General features: G+C 42.5%; 1 protein-coding gene and 1 long non-coding RNA gene across 2 annotated transcripts in view; both read left to right on the top strand.

Annotated features, from left to right (window-relative positions):
* Positions 1–3,965, top strand: part of LOC121847715 — a 6,574-nt gene extending 2,609 nt beyond the window's left edge. The window contains exons 2-4 of the long non-coding RNA XR_006084523.1: positions 487–547; positions 803–896; positions 3,926–3,965. This is a non-coding gene — a long non-coding RNA (uncharacterized LOC121847715). The remainder of the gene's footprint in view (positions 1–486; positions 548–802; positions 897–3,925) is intronic.
* A 106-nt stretch (positions 3,966–4,071) lies between these two features.
* Positions 4,072–16,862, top strand: part of LOC121840603 (dedicator of cytokinesis protein 3-like) — a 45,453-nt gene continuing 32,662 nt past the window's right edge. The window contains exons 1-7 of the mRNA XM_042304887.1: positions 4,072–4,199; positions 9,635–9,721; positions 9,946–10,050; positions 10,207–10,348; positions 13,165–13,418; positions 15,053–15,232; positions 16,694–16,777. Of these exons, the coding sequence (XP_042160821.1) occupies positions 9,949–10,050; positions 10,207–10,348; positions 13,165–13,418; positions 15,053–15,232; positions 16,694–16,777 (762 nt within the window). The 5' untranslated portion in view covers positions 4,072–4,199; positions 9,635–9,721; positions 9,946–9,948. The remainder of the gene's footprint in view (positions 4,200–9,634; positions 9,722–9,945; positions 10,051–10,206; positions 10,349–13,164; positions 13,419–15,052; positions 15,233–16,693; positions 16,778–16,862) is intronic.

The following is a 16,862-nucleotide window of genomic DNA, read 5'->3' as shown; positions in this document are numbered from 1 at the left end:
TCCAGGCGAGATAGATAGGTCTCCAGGCGAGATAGATAGGTCTCCAGACGAGGTAGATAGGTCTCCATACGAGGTAGATAGGTCTCCAGACGAGATAGATAGGTCTCCAGGCGAGATAGATAGGTCTCCAGGCGAGATAGATAGGTCTCCAGGCGAGATAGATAGGTCTCCAGACGAGATAGATAGGTCTCCAGGCGAGATAGATAGGTCTCCAGGCGAGATAGATAGGTCTCCAGGCGAGATAGATAGGTCTCCAGACGAGATAGATAGGTCTCCAGGCGAGATAGATAGGTCTCCAGACGAGATAGATAGGTCTCCAGACTAGATAGATAGGTCTCCAGACTAGATAGATAGGTCTCCAGACTAGATAGATAGGTCTCCACTTGTTGTTATGTAACCGTGGAGGGCAGAAGATAAGATGCATTACTATTCATTACTATTCATTACTATTCACCAATAACTGGACCGGTTCCTCTCTCTGTTTAGGGACTGCATGAAAGGAGACGAGACAGAGAACAAGAAGATTGGCTGTACTGTCAACCTGTTGGTAAGATACTGTAGACTCTGGCTGTACTGTCAACCTGTTGGTAAGACACTGTAGACTCTGGCTGTACTATCAACCTGCTGGTAAGATACTATAGACTCTGGCTGTACTGTCAACCTGTTGGTAAGATACTGTAGACTCTGGCTGTACTGTCAACCTGTTGGTAAAACAACCCACAACCTGTCACACTGCCATCCTGAGATAGTGGTGTAAAGGGGTTGTCTTGTTTTTAATATATTGTGTCTGTTTGTTCCCTAGAACTTCTACAAGTCAGAGATCAACAAGGAGGAGATGTACATCCGCTATATCCACAAGCTGTGTGACATGCACCTTCAGGCTGACAACTACACAGGTAATACAACATCCACACGCTGTGTGGCATGCACCTCCAGGCTGACAACTACACAGGTAATACAACATCCACAAGCTGTGTGGCATGCACCTCCAGGCTGACAACTACACAGGTAATACAACATCCACAAGCTGTGTGACATGCACCTTCAGGCTGACAACTACACAGGTAATACAACATCCACACGCTGTGTGGCATGCACCTCCAGGCTGACAACTACACAGGTATGATACTCACACACAAACCTATTCACTCACAAAGGGAAAGAGTGTACTAGCTAGGGTTGCTAAGCTACCTGTAATTTACCAAAGTTACCGGAATCTTCAGTACTTTTGGTTAAAAAAACGAAAATCTATGTCAATCTATCGAAAATGTGGGGGATTTATACATTTAAAATTTTTTGTTATTCATATATACACTGAACAAAAATATAAACGTAACGTGTAACAGGTCCCGTGTTTCCTGAACTGAAATAAAAGATCCCAGAAATGTGCACAGATTTGTTTTACGTCCCTATTTGTGCACCTTGTGCACAGGTGCACCTTGTGCTGGGGGACAGTAAAAGGCCACTCTAAAATGTGCAGTTTTATCAAACAACACAATGCCATTGATGTCTCATGTTTTGGAGGAATTTTAATTTTATTTTATTTCAGCTTTATTTAACCAGGTAGGCTAGTTGAGAACACCTTTATTTAACCAGGTAGGCTAGTTGAGAACAATTTCTCATTTACAACTGCGACCTGGCCAAGATGAAGCATAGCAGTGTGAACAGACAACAACACAGAGTTACACATGGAGTAAACAATAAACAAGTCAATAACACAGTAGAAAAGAAGAAAGAGTCTATATACATTGTGTGCAATTGGCATGCTGACTGCAGGAATGTCCACCAGAGCCAGAGAATTCAATGTTAATTTCTCTACCATAAGCCGCCTACAACATCAGGGAATTTGACGGTACGTCCAACCGGCCATTGACAACAAATACATATTGACATAGTGAAATGTATAAAAGTTGTAAACAATGTATATATTCTTTATAAAGCATATTTCATGCTGAAACCCTAATATTTAACACCAATGGCAATCAAATCAAATCAAATTTATTTGTCACATACACATGGTTAGCAGATGTTAATGTGAGTGTAGCGAAATGCTTGTGCTTCTAGTTCCGACAATGCAGTAATAACCAACGAGTAATCTAACCTAAAAATTTCACAACAACTACCTTATACACACACAAGTGTAAAGGAATGAGTAAGAATATGTACATAAAGATATATGAATGAGTGATGGCCGAACGGCATAGGCAAGATGCAGTAGATGATATAGAGTACAGTATATACATATGAGATGAATAATGTAGGGTATGTTAACATTATATAAGGTGGCATTGTTTAAAGTGGCTAGTGATACATTTATTACATCAAATGTTTTCATTATTAAAGTGGCTGGAGTTGAGTCAGTGTCAGTGTGTTGGCAGCAGCCACTCAATGTTAGTGGTGGCAGTTTAACAGTCTGATGGCCTTGAGATAGAAGCTGTTTCTCAGTCTCTCGGTCCCAGCTTTGATGCACCTGTACTGACCTCGCCTTCTGGATGATAGCGGGGTGAACAGGCTGTGGCTCGGTGGTTGTTGTCCTTGATGATCTTTATGGCCTTCCTGTGAAAAATCTTGTAGTTTAGGTGTCTTGGAGGGCAGGTAGTTTGCCCCGGTGATGCGTTGTGTAGACCTCACTACCCTCTGGAGAGCCTTACGGTTGTGGGCGGAGCAGTTGCCGGTGGTGGTGATACAGCCCGACAGGATGCTCTCGATTGTGCATCTGTAAAAGTTTGTGAGTGCTTTTGGTGACAAGCCAAATTTCTTCAGACTCATGAGGTTGAAAAGGTGCTGCCTCGCCTTCTTCACCACGCTGTCTGTGTGGGTGGACCAATTCAGTTTGTCCGTGATAAAACTTACTACCCTCTCTACTGTCTCCACTACTGTCCCTTTGATGTGGATAGGGGTGTGCTCCCTCTGCTGTTTCCTGAAGTCCACAATCATCTCCTTTGTTTTGTTGACATTGAGTGTGAGGTTATTTTCCTGACACAACACTCCGAGGGCCCTCACCTCCTCCCTGTAGGCTGTCTCATCATTGTTGGTAATCAGGCCTACCACTGTAGTGTCGTCTGCAAACTTGATGATTGAGTTGGAGGCGTGCATGGCCATGCAGTCGTCGGTGAACAGGGAGTACAGGAGGGGGCTGAGAACGCACCCTTGTGGGGCCCCAGTGTTGAGGATCAGCGGGGTGGAGATGTTGTTACCTACCCTCACCACCTGGGGACGGCCCATCAGGAAGTCCAGTACCTAAGTTGATGGTTTGTATTTAGGATATTGTTTTGCTATTCTATTCTTTATTTTAAAATAATCTTATTTCATACATTGTATGTGTCATAAGGCCAAACATAGGGCCAGAGATAATTACAGACAACAGTGATAATCTGAAGTACCCCAAAAAGAACCATTAGATGTCTTGTGAAAGATTACATAAAATCCTTTCAAGATACCAACATTCTAGTAGTTTATTCCCTTTGCAACGTTAGTACTAGCTAATATCTCTGAAATAGCATTTTAAATAGCACTTTTAACATTGCCATGCTTGTAAATAAGAATGTGTTCTTAACTGACTTGCCTAGTTAAATAATTGTTCAATAAATAAATAAATATTACAAATTAAAATGCTTTACTATGAGTACAGCAATATGGCTTCATATCCACACATAACTTGAAAGGGATATCCTATAACTTCAAAGGGAATGTCTAATAACTCTATTTCTATAGATATACAGAGACTGTCTTCCCCCTGCTGCTGAACTTGGAGCTGTTGTTCCCAATGAAGTACTGTATAAACTATATGTAGTATGTAACTCTCCATTCACCCTGCTGTGGTACTGGGAGCTACTGCACTGAGGGAGTTCCTTGCACTACCCGGCTGTATGTTGTTCCTAGTGACGTATATAAACGATATGTTTGTCTAAATGTTACTCTACAGAGGCTGCGTTCACCCTGCTGTTGTACTGGGAGCTACTGCACTGAGGGAGTTCCTGCACTAACCGGCTATATGTTGTTCTGAGTGACGTATATAAAAGATATGTTTGTCTAAATGTTACTCTACAGAGGCTGCGTTCACCCTGCTGTTGTACTGGGAGCTACTGCATTGGGAAGAGAGGCCTCTAAGGGAGTTCTTACACTACCCAGCCCAGAGCGAGTGGCATCGCAAAGAAGGCCTCAGTCGCAAGGTCATCCACTACTTCAACAAGGGAAAGGTAAGTGGAATATATACTGGAAAACACAGGAATGTCATCCACTACTTCATCAAGGACATTGTAGGTGAGAGAACACAATGGAAATCAACTGTCATCAATCGTTTCTCATAATCTAGAGTGTTCACCCATAAAAGTAATAAAATTAAAATTAATTCAAGGTTTATATGTGCATTTAATAGAGCATTATGTCAGAAAAATACAATAGTCCAACCCTCATGTCTCTATCATGTAGGGTTCAAATGTTACAAAATATTTACTGTGAGAATGCAGCATGTTTAGAGTGAATGGAACGTGCCGTCGCTGCTCAATAGAACTCGGTGACGCTGCTCCACAGCAGACTTCAGACTTCAACTGACGAACTAACTAGTGGCTGCAGGTTCGTGAGTGAAAACATGGGCTTTTTCTAAATGAAATCCACTGAATACAAAAATAAATAGGGACTAAATATATATGTATTTACAAAGCTAAGCTTTAGCTAGTTAACAGGATAGCTAAGAGACACGATCCGCGAAGAACATCTGTTCCTGTTTTCATTCATTTCACGTCTTTCCCTTTAAATCGCCCCTTCTCTGTTGTTCATTTTAGTTAAAGTAGTGCCATATTATTTAATTGAATTTATAAAGTGAAAAAAGTTTGGTTTTGAATTAGACCATTTGCATTTGTGAATATGAAATTTACCTAATATTATTAGCAGTTGAATTAAATATACTACATCTTTATCAATGCCAGAATTTCTGAAATAAATCATTATGTCAAAACCATTAAATTGTACAACCGGTCCTATTTTTTTTTTGTAACAAAATTCTGTATGTCAATCCCAGAAAATATACTATATATACAGGTAAAACAACTAATGAAAAATGGTCTCCTTCTCCATTCCACAGAAATCACATTTAATAGTTAATATTCAGCTTGAATCTTTCCAAAACATGTTTCACAGGATAAATTCTGTATCACATTTTAAATGAAACTTTACCTTGTTACTGATACAATATTTGTTAGCAATTTTCCATGCTTTCCCTCATTGTATATCACCATAGATATCTGACCAAAATAATCTTGCTGAGGAAATTGTAGTATCACAAACAATATTCCTAATCTGTTTATTACTACATTTATCTTTGATGTTAATATTGCCAATGAATATATGTTCATGTAAATCTATGTTACTTACATCAACCACAGAGGATTTAAAAGAAGATACAACCCCCACTTGGAATCGCATCAAAAACAATTGCATATTCTTTCCGGGTTATTGGAATTTTAAACCATATGAGAGTAGATGTCCATTCTCATTCAGTAACTGACCAACCAAAATCATTTTATTCTCAAACCAGTTACAAAAAAAAGAGACATTTTTAAATTGTATATCTTTGTTGTTCCATAGAAAGTATCTGTGAGGGGAAAAATTGTTTATACGCTAACATCCAAGCTAAAATGGCCTGCTTATGGAATTTGGCCAGTTTTACTGGGATTTTATCAACATCAAAAGCAAAAATTCTAAACCACCAACAGTGTTAAATAAATACTTAGGGAAGACATTCCAAATGCTGTTCTGGTTCTTAACATACTTCAGAATCCAATTTATTTTAAAAGTATTATTTAGAGTATTGAAATCTAAAACTTCAAGATCTCCTTGTTCTTGGGTATTGGTGAGAATATCTTTCCGTGAGGCTTGTTCCACCAAATATAATTATATAGAATCTAAGTCCTTTACAATTTTGGGGGTGATTCAAGTGATAACGAGACATAAACCGATCTGGATAACCCTTCAGCTGTGGACAATAAAACCCCTACCGTATAACGAAATATCTCTCAGCAACCAGAGGTTCAACTTCTTCTTTGTTTTCTCAAAAATGGGCTTAACGTTTAAGTCACTCCTTTGTTTTTCATCCTTGCATATAACAATCCAAGATAAGTAACCTTATCTTTAATTGGGATACCATATATTTCCTGTAAAACACAATCCTTGAGTGGAAATAAGACTGACTTATCGATATTAATTTTCTAATTTTCTAACACAAAACCTTCAATACAGGAGACCTCATTCCTGTCTCTTAAAAATATGGTAATCATCATAATAATAATAATATCATCATTTAAATTCATTGCCAAGTGCTGAAACACCTTGAAAATTCCCTTTTTGATATGAAAGGCCATAATTTGAGTAACCAATAAAAACACAAATGGACTTATTGGGCAGCCCTGTCTAATACCACGGCCAATATTAAATCTTTGGGATGTCCCGTGAGCTAATTTTACAGAGCTAGTACAACCACTATATAAAGTTTGGCCTGCTTTCAAAAAGAAGTCACCAAACCCCAAAAAACATATTGCTTTGAAAATAAACTCACGTTCTACATTGTCAAAAGCTCTATAAAAATCAACAAACATAAGAAAACTATCATCAAGGATGAGGTCATTATAGTCAATCATGTCTAAGATCAACCTGATTTTATTACTAATGTGTCGACATGCATAAAACCAGATTGTTCTTCATCAATTATATGATGCAAGCCTTATTTCAACTTCTTAGCAAATACAAGGTCAAATAATTTCCCATCATTATTCAACAGGCTAATGGGTCTCCAGTTGTCTATATAAAGAGTATCCTTATTAGGTTTGGGAATCAAAGTAATTACACCTTGCTTTTTAAGGAAGCCGGTAACTCCCATTTTTCTATTGATTCTTGGAACATAGAATGAAAGGAATCAATTTATCATTGAATGTTTTATAAAACTCACCTTATTAAACCATCATTTCCAGGGAGCCTTTTATCTCAATTTCAGATAACTCATCATCACAAAAATCCCTGAAATCATTATCTATCTTCTTAGCAATGTTTGCTACATTATCTAAGAAAATATCCATATTGGAAGTTGACTGAGCTGATGTATACAGAATCTGATGAAACTGGGCAACATGCTGAGAGATTTCTTTTGGATTTTCATTGGGAATATTATTAATCATTCATTTACATATGAAAGTCTTTTCGCCTGCCCTTTTTCTAAATTAAAGAAATATTCTGTATTTTTCTCTCCCTCTTCCATCCATTTTCATCTTGATCTTACAAACGCTCCCGAGCCTTTTCCTCAAGGATACAGTCTAACTGCATGTGTAATGATGATAGCTCCAGTAATTTCTGATTAGTCGGTTCGTTTTTTTTTTAGTACAATGCATTATTCCCTTTATGATGTCATATTCTTTCTCTCTCTTGGCACAAGCAATTTCTTTCCCCATTGAAATAGCCAAAAGCCTTATATCAAATTTCATTAGCTCTCAGTAACTTCCAAATCAAATCAAATTTTATTGGTCACGTACACATGGTTAGCAGATGTTAATGTGAGTGTAGCGAAATGCTTGTGCTTCTAGTTACAACCGTGCAGTAATATCTAACAAGTATCTAACAATTTCACAACAACTACCTTATACACACAAGTGTAAAGGAATGAATAAGAATATGTACATATAAATATATGAATGAGTGATGGCCGAACGGCATAGGCAAGATGCAGTAGATGATATAGAGTACAGTATATACATATGCGATGAGTAATGTAGGGTATGTAAACATTATATGAAGTGGCATTGTTTAAAGTGGCTAGTGATTTGAGTCCGTATGATGGCAGTAGCCACTCAATGTTAGTGGTGGCTGTTTAACAGTCTGATGGCCTTGAGATAGAAGCTGTTTTTCAGTCTCTCGGTCACTGCTTTGATGCACCTGTACTGACCTCGCCTTCTGGAAGATAGCGGGGTGAACAGGCAGTGGCTCGGGTGGTTGTTGTCATAACACAGGCACAATTCCAGTATTTATCAATAATTCCTGCTACTTCCTTCTTAAATACTTCATTCTCTAGTAATGTCTTATTCATTTTCCAGCAACCTTTACTAACTTTTTTTTGGTTGACAAACCATGCATATTTATCTTTATTGAGATCCCTTTGTGGTCTGTTAAAATAGATGGTTCAATCGAGACTGTATCAACTTTGTCGGCTGGTATCAGCCAGAAATCAATACGGGATTGTTGATAAATCTTTGGTACTCCATGTAAACATAATCTTATCTTGGGTTCTTATATCTCCAAATATCTAGAACACCTAACCTTAGACATATATTCCTTATCTCACAAACAGAATTGCTGTCCTCAGGAGGCCATCTATCTAGATTATCATGTAATACTGTGTTAAAATCCCCACCCCATATTACTTTGGCCAATGGATATTTAGACATAATTTTACTTTGTTTCCTCTCAATGTCTCTAAATAAAATACAGTTACTTGACTTGTTATTGGAAACATAAGTATTTACAACAATGAATTGAACGTTGTTGACTTCTACCAATAGTATAATATAATATAATATAATAATCTCCCTGTCTTCTTCATGACTCAATATATGACCCTTAAAGTTGCCTTTTAAAATAGCGACACCTGCTGACCGATTTAGTTCCAAATATCATTCTCCCATTGGCACCTCCAAAACGCAGTATCTTTAATATTTATTTATATTTATCTATTCATTTATAATATTTATCTTTCTTTAATTGACATAAAAGCCTACGCTTAGACAGCCAAGGATTTTGGATGTGAAAATTCCGAAGGTATCAAGTTGATTTTGATTGGTCCAGCCAACGGAAACACCTCCAAATGGTACCACCTGACAACACCAAATATGGAAGAGATACAACCAAGATTTACGCAGTCTAAACTTCCAAAGATCACAGCAAATTAACGCCTTTATTTCATCAACAGTGTCAAGAACAAGTATATTAAGGTTATAATATTGTAGAGATCTAATCTAAGGATTCGTTGAATGTCATTTATAATGACGTAGGGGCAGAGGGAAACTATGTTTTAACATTACTGTCACAGCACCCTTTTGAATCACCCCAACAGCTTGTGAAATCACAATTATTATATATTTGTACCTTTTTATTTAACTAGTCAGTTAAAGAACAAATTCAGATTTACAATGACGACCTACACCGGCCAAACCCGGACGAAGCCGGGCCAATTGTGCACCGCCCCCTATGGGACTCCACAATCACAGCCGGTTGTGATACAGCCTGGATTCGAACCAGGGTGTCTGTACTTGACACCTCTTGCATTGAGATGCAGTTCCTTTAGACTGCTGCGCCACTCGGGAGCACCACAATGATGACAAAAGGTTTACCTACTAATTGTTTGCCTCATTTTGAAATGTCATCGTGTTTTTCCGAGCCACTATAATGTAATTTTGATGACATCTTCATCAGCGTCAATTGAGAATGCATTGAGTAGAACGCAACAATAATTAATAAAGAGAATCTTCATAACGACATTGTGACACAACGTGCAAAACCCATGAAAAGCAGTATTTGTCCCTTTTGAAAGCCAACAAATGACCGATCAATTTTCACCCTGTGATTGTTTATTTTGCTCTGTGTGTTTCTCCAGTGCTGGGAATACGGGGTACCCTTGTGCAGAGAGCTGGCTTTCCAGTATGAGACATTATACGACTACCAAAGCCTCAGCTGGATAAGGGTGAGTAGATGTTGTAGTCGCTGCAGATTGTGGGGTTTTAGTCTGGGTTTCTGTATAAGCACTTTGTGACATCTGCTGATGTAAAAAGGGCTTTATAAATATATTTGATCGATTGATTGATTGAGTTACCAAGCTTTTCACCTAAATATACACCGTTGATGTGAATGGGAGAATTGCACAACATGTTTATTTTGTAGAACATAATAATGATTGTGATTGGTTAGAAAATGGAAGCTGCTTACTATGACAGCATCATGGAGCAGCAACGTCTAGAGCCAGAGTTCTTCAGAGTGGGCTTCTACGGACGCAAGTTCCCCTTCTTCCTAAGGGTGAGTCAATCCAACTGTATGGGGCACATCTCAAATGACAGCCTATTCCCTACCCTAGATAGGGCACTATTTCGGACCAGAGATACATAAGGAATTAGACACAATCAATGTCCTTATACTTTTGAATATTCTGGTTCTTCCATGTTGTGCCACTAGAACAAGGAGTTTGTCTGCCGCGGTCATGACTACGAACGGCTTGAAGCCTTCCAGCAAAGGATGCTGGGAGAATTCCCACAAGCCATTGCCATGCAGCACCCTAATCAACCAGACGAGGCCATCTTACAGTGTGATGCCCAGTGTATCCTTCTGAAACAAAGTGAGAATGGGAACTGTACTGTGTGTGTGTGTGTGTGTGTCACGTTCTGACCTTTATTTCCTTTGTTTTGTATTTATTTAGGATGGTCAGGGCGTGAGTTGGGTGGGCAGTCTATGTTTGTTTTTCTATGATTTGGGATTTCTATGTTTCGGCCTAGTATGGTCTCAATCAGAGGCAGGTGTCATTATTTGTCTCTGATTGAGAATCATACTTAGGTAGCCTGGGTTTCACTGTTTGTTTGTGGGTGATTGTCTATGTTGATGGCTTGTTTCAGTACAGTTCTTTCAGCGTAGCTCGCATTAGCTTCAGGGTTGTTATTTTGTTTACTGTTTTTGTATAGTGTTCAGTGTTTTCTTTATTCAAATTCATGATGAACACATATCACGCCGCATTTTGGTCCTCCGATCCTTCTCGCCTCTCCTCTTCAGATGAAGAGGAGGACGACCGTGACAGAATCCCCCACCAACCAAGGAACAAGCGGCGTGGTAAAAGACAGCGACGACAGCAGCAGCAGCAGCAACAACAGCGGCCAGCATCACAGGACTCCTGGACATGGGAGGAGATACTGAACGGAGAGGGACCCTGGGCACAGGCTGGGGAATATCGCCGCCCCAAAGCAGAGCTGGAGGCAGCGAAAGCTGAGCGGCGGCGATATGAGGAGGCAGCACGGCACTGCGACAGGTACGAGAGGCAGCCCCCCCCCCAAAAAAATGGGGGGGCAGACGAGGTGTGGGGCTAAGCCAGGTAGCAGACCTGAGCTGACTCCTCGTGCTTATTATAAGCAGCGCATTACTGGTCAGGCACCGTGTTATGCGGTTAAGCGCACGGTGTCGCCAGTACGTGCCCATAGCCCGGTGCGCTATAGGGCAGCCCCCCGAGAGTGCCATGCGAGTGTGGGAATCGAGCCAGGGCGTATGGTGCCTGCTCAGCGGGTCTGGTCGCCGGTACGCAGTTTTGGTCCAGGGTATCCTGCGCCGGCTCTGCGTACTGTGTCTCCGGGGCGCTGGGAGGGTGCAGTGTGTCCTCTGCCTGCGCTCCGCTCGTGCTGGGCAAATGTGGGTGTGGGTGTGGAGCCTAAAGGAGAGGTGCATGTAGTAAGCACTAGATCTCCAGTGCTTACCCACAGCCCGGTTCAACCTGTGCCTGCACTCTGGAGGGTACGGGCTAGAGCAGTAATCCAGCCTGGGGAAGTGATGCCAAGGCTGCGCACCAGAGCTCCAGTGCTCCCCCACAGCCCGGTCCTTCAGGTGCCTCCTCCTAACACCAAGCCTCCTGAAGGTCTCCCCAGCCTGGTGGTTCCTGTGGCAGCCCCATGCACCAGGCTGTCTCTCTGTCTCCTCCCTGCAGGTGGTCCCGCCTGTCCGGCGCTACTGCCGCAGTCTCCCGCCTGTCCGGCGCTGCTGCCGGAGTCTCCCGCCTGTCCGGCGCTGCTGCCGGAGCCCCTCAGCCCAGAGGCGCCTTAGCCCAGAGGCGCCGGAGCCCCTTAGCCCAGATGAGCCAGAGCCCCCGCCCCTCTGTCCCGAGCCCCCGCCCCTCTGTCCCGAGCCCCCGCCCCTCTGTCCCGAGCCGCCGCCCCTCTGTCCCGAGCTGCCCCTCTGTCCATTGAGAAGAGTTAACATGGTTAGGAAGCCACGGCGGACTAAGACAATGGTGAAGTGGGGTCCGCGTCCCGCGCAAGAGCCGCCACCACAGACAGACGCCCACCCAGACCCTCCCCTATAGGTTAAGGTTTTGCGGCCGGAGTCCGCACCTTTGGGGGGTACTGTCACGTTCTGACCTTTATTTCCTTTGTTTTGTATTTATTTAGTATGGTCAGGGCGTGAGTTGGGTGGGCAGTCTGTTTGATTTTCTATGATTTGGGATTTCTATGTTTCGGCCTAGTATGGTCTCAATCAGAGGCAGGTGTCATTAGTGGTCTCTGATTGAGAATCATACTTAGGTAGCCTGGGTTGCACTGTTTGTTTATGGGTGATTGTCTATGTTGATGGCTTGTTTCAGCGCAGCTCGCATTAGCTTCAGGGTTGTTATTTTGTTTACTGTTTTTGTATAGTGTTCGGTGTTTTCTTTATTAAAATTCATGATGAACACATATCACGCCGCATTTTGGTCCTCCGATCCTTCTCGCCTCTCCTCTTCAGATGAAGAGGAGGATGACCGTGACAGAGTGTGTGTGTGTACACTGAGGAACACCTTCCTAATGTTGCACCCCCTTTTTAGTCCTCAGAACAGCCTCAATTCGTCGGGGCAGGAACTCTACAAGGTGTCGAAAGCATTCCCCAGGGATGCTGGCCCATGTTGACTCAATGATTCCCACAGTTGTGTCAAGATGGCTGAATGTCCTTTGGGTGGTGGACCATTCTTGATACACACAGGAAACTTTTGTGAAGCGTGAAAAACCCAGCGGCGTTGCAGTTCTTGACACAAACCGGTGCGCCTACTACCATACCCCGTTCAAAGGCAGTTGTCTTGTCCATTCACCCTCTGAATGGCACACATACACAATACTTACACAATCCACGTCTCAATTGTCTCAAGAATTAAAAATCCTTCTTTAACCTGTCTCCTCTCCTTCATCTACACTGACTGAAGTGGATTTAACAAGTGACATCAATAAGGGATCATAGCTTTCACCTGGATTCACCTGGTCAGTCTATGTCTGGCCAGGTTTTCTTAATGTGTTGTACACTTGGTGTATATGTGTGTGTGTGGTAGAGTGATTGTATCATACATGTATGTGTATTCCAAATGGAAAACACACTCCCACCCAGGCATCTTCTCCTTGACGCGGTACCTCTCAGACCTGCAGATCTATGCGGTGACGCCGGTTCCGGAGAATGTCAAAATTCTCCAAATGGACCGCGTTCCAGACCGCATCAAGAGCTTCTACCGTGTCAACAACGTGCGCCGCTTTCGATACGACCGGCCCTTCCACAAAGGATCCAAAGACCGAGAGAACGAGTTCAAGAGCTTGTGGATCGAGAGGACTACGCTGATCCTCACACATCCTCTTCCTGGTATCTCCCGCTGGTTTGAGGTGGAGAAGAGAGAGCTGGTGAGTGACACTACATAGCCGTGACAGTAATACTCCTCTGTAGCTCAGTTGATAGAGTATGGGGGGTTCGATTCCCCGGAACACCCACGTGTAAAATGCATGTCGTTTTTTGATGGAAGTTTCTGTGAAATGGCTTGTATTATTATTAGACCTGTGTTGGTGCTGCAGATGGAAAAAAATCTGATGTTACATCTGTCTGTGAGGAGGATGTAATGTAGCATGCATGAGAGCATCAGCTGTTCCCGGGACGACGCTCTTTGTAGCCGATGTGAGCAAGACCTTTAAACAGGTCAACGTTCACAAAGCCGCAGGGCCAAACGGATTACTAGGTTGTGAACTCAAAGCATGCGCGGACCAACTGTCAAGTGTCTTCACTGACATTTTCAACCTCTCCCTGACCGAGTCTGTAGTACCTACATGTTTCAAGCAGACAACCATAGTCTCTGTGCCCAAGAGTGCGAAGGTAACCTTCCTAAATGACTACCGCCCCGTAGCACTCACGTCAGTAGCCATGAAGTTTTTGAAAGGCTGGTCATGGCTCACATCCACACCATCATCCTGGAAAACCTAGACCCTCTCCAATTGGCATACCGTCCCAACAGATCCACAGATGACGCAATCTGAATCACACTCCACACTGCCCTTTCCCACCTGGACAAAAGGAACACCTTTGTGAGAATGCTGTTCATTGACTAAGTCCTGGACTTCCTGACGGGCTGCCCCCAGGTGGTGAGGGTAGGTAACAACACATCCGCCACGCTGATCCTTAACACGGGGGTCCCTCAGGGATGCGTGCTCCGTCCCCTCCTGTACTCCCTGTTCACCCACCACTGCATGGCCAAGCACAACTCCATCACCATCATTAAGTTTGCTGACGACACAACAGTGGTAGGCCTGACCACCGACAACTATGAGACTGTCTATAGGGAGGAGGTCAGAGACCTGGCCGTGTGGTGCCAAGACAACAACCTCTCCCTCAATGTGAGGAAGTCAAAGGAGATGATCGTGGACTACAGGAAAAGGAGACTCCAGTCATCGAAGTCGTGGACTGTTCTCTCTGCTGCCGCATGGCAAGCAGTACCGAAGTCTAGGACCAAATGGGCTCCTTAACAGCTTCTACCCCCAAGTCATGAGACTGCTGAAGAATTCATCAAATGGGCTCCTTAACAGCTTCTACCCCCAAGTCATGAGACTGCTGAAGAATTCATCAAATAGCCACCAGGACTATTTACATTGACCCCCCCCTTTGTTTTTACACTGCGGCTACTCACTGTTTATTATCCATGAATAGTAACTTTACCCCCACCTACATGTACAAATGACCTCGACTAACCTGTATCCCCACACAATGACTCGGTATATAGCCTCGGTATTGTTATTGTCATTTTGTGTTACTTTTGATTTGATTTTTATTACTTTTGTTCATTTAGTAAATATTTTATTAACTTGAACTTGTGCTGCATTTTTGGTTAAGGGCTTGTAAGGATTTCTGTTGTATTCGGCGCATGTGACAAATAAAATGTGATAACATGCAAGTTACTTGCATTGTGTTGTCCAGGTGGAAGTCAGTCCTCTGCTTCCTCTTCCTCCTCCTCAGGTCCTGTTACAGTACTTCTGTTGTGTGTGTTGTCTAGGTGGAGGTGAGTCCTCTGGAGAATGCCATCTGCGTGGTGGAGAACAAGAACCATGAGCTGCGGACCCTGATCAGCCAGTACCAACACAAGCAGCTCCATGGCAACATCAACCTGCTGTCCATGTGTCTCAATGGGGTCATTGACGCTGCCGTCAACGGGGGCATCACCAGATACCAGGAGGTAGGTGCCACCATAGAACCAGGGGAGAGTCCTCATAAGAGTGAATTTCATAAAAATAGTCAAATATTTAAAAATGTTACCTTTTAGGTAAAACTTTACTAAATATATTCACATCACCAAAGGTGATGAAGGTCTACAGTAGCCTCTACAGTAGCCTCAACAGCACTCTGTAGGGTAGCACCATGGTGTAGCCGGAGAACAGCTATCCTCCGTCCTCCTCTGGTTACATTGACTTCAATACACAACCTAGGAGGCTCATGGTTCTCACCCCCTTCCATAGACATACACAGTAATTATGACAACTTCCAGAGGACGTCTTCCAACCTATCAGAGCTCTTGCAGCATGAACTAACATGTTGTTCACCCAATCAAATTAATCTAGTACTGAAAGTATAAGCTACAGCTAGCTAGCACTGCAGTGCATAAAATATGGTGGGTAGTTGACTCAGAGAGAGATATAGAGAGTAGTTGATCAGTTTTTAACAAATTAATTTCTTCCAAAATTAAGGAGGAGAGAGAGAGACCTATATTTGGTTGTATTTTTGAACTTTCCCTTTCACTTAGCTAGCAAATGCTGCTAGCTAGTTTGCCTAACCAGCACAAAGTGAGTGTGATGCTATGTTAGCTAGCTGGCTATGGCTATCCAACACTGGAACTCTTCCAAGTTGGGTTTTATTAATTTATTGCCACTGGGGCCCGTTGGTGTAACTGCTAAACTGCTTGCTGCTGACTGTACACTGTACTGCGTGATTGTAGCAGGTTTACTAATGTATTAGTTCTAGAAACTATGTTCACTATGATGTTAATACGATGACAACGATGTAGGCTGTGTGTGGCCGTTAGCGTTTATGATATGAAGGTTTGTCTTGGAAAGGTTTATTCGTCTGGTCACAGACCGCTGATGTGTTGTGCACTGAAGTCCACAAGCAAATGGAAAAGGTGCGAGGACATCGTGCAGATGTGAGAAGGAATACAACGAACAAGGGATCATGCTTTTTTACGTGGTTTCTATGAAAGTGAACTGTGTGTGCGTGTGATCAGGGGTGTATTAATTTAGCCGATTCTGTAAAAAAAAAAAAAAAAAAAAAATCTTAAACTGAAACAATTGGAATGAAACCGGGATAAACATAACTGAATTTGTCCAATAAAAAACTCTGTCTTTTCAAATGCAGACACATTTTGTCCTAAACCTGAAGAGTGGAGGGGAAGCATGTAAATGATGAACAGCAGGGGTCCCAGGACTAAACCTTGAGGCACGCCTTGCTTGACAGGGGCTGGGGTGGATGAACGGCAGGGGTCCCAGGACTAAACCTTGAGGCATGCCTTGCTTGACAGGGGCTGGAGTCTCTGAGGAACACAAAACTCTTGCTTGTTTTAGAATATACTTTGGGGGGTATTTTCTTAGATATACCGTCCCCTTACATCACGTATGTCTGTCTGTCTTGTCCCTCCCTCAACCAGGCCTTCTTTGATAAGGAGTACATCAGCAGCCACCCAGAAGACACAGAGAAGATCACTGCCCTCAAAGACCTCATGCAGGAACAGGTACAGTATTGGTCTGTCTGTATCTTATCTGTCTGTATCTTAATGTTGAGATCAAATTAAAACGTGGCAATAAACTGAAACTCAC

The sequence above is a fragment of the Oncorhynchus tshawytscha genome, linkage group LG02, assembly GCF_018296145.1.
Source record: "Oncorhynchus tshawytscha isolate Ot180627B linkage group LG02, Otsh_v2.0, whole genome shotgun sequence".
NCBI lineage: Eukaryota > Metazoa > Chordata > Actinopteri > Salmoniformes > Salmonidae > Oncorhynchus > Oncorhynchus tshawytscha.
The sequence above is the reverse complement of the archived record's forward strand: the minus strand, read 5'-3'. Positions and strand labels throughout refer to the sequence as shown.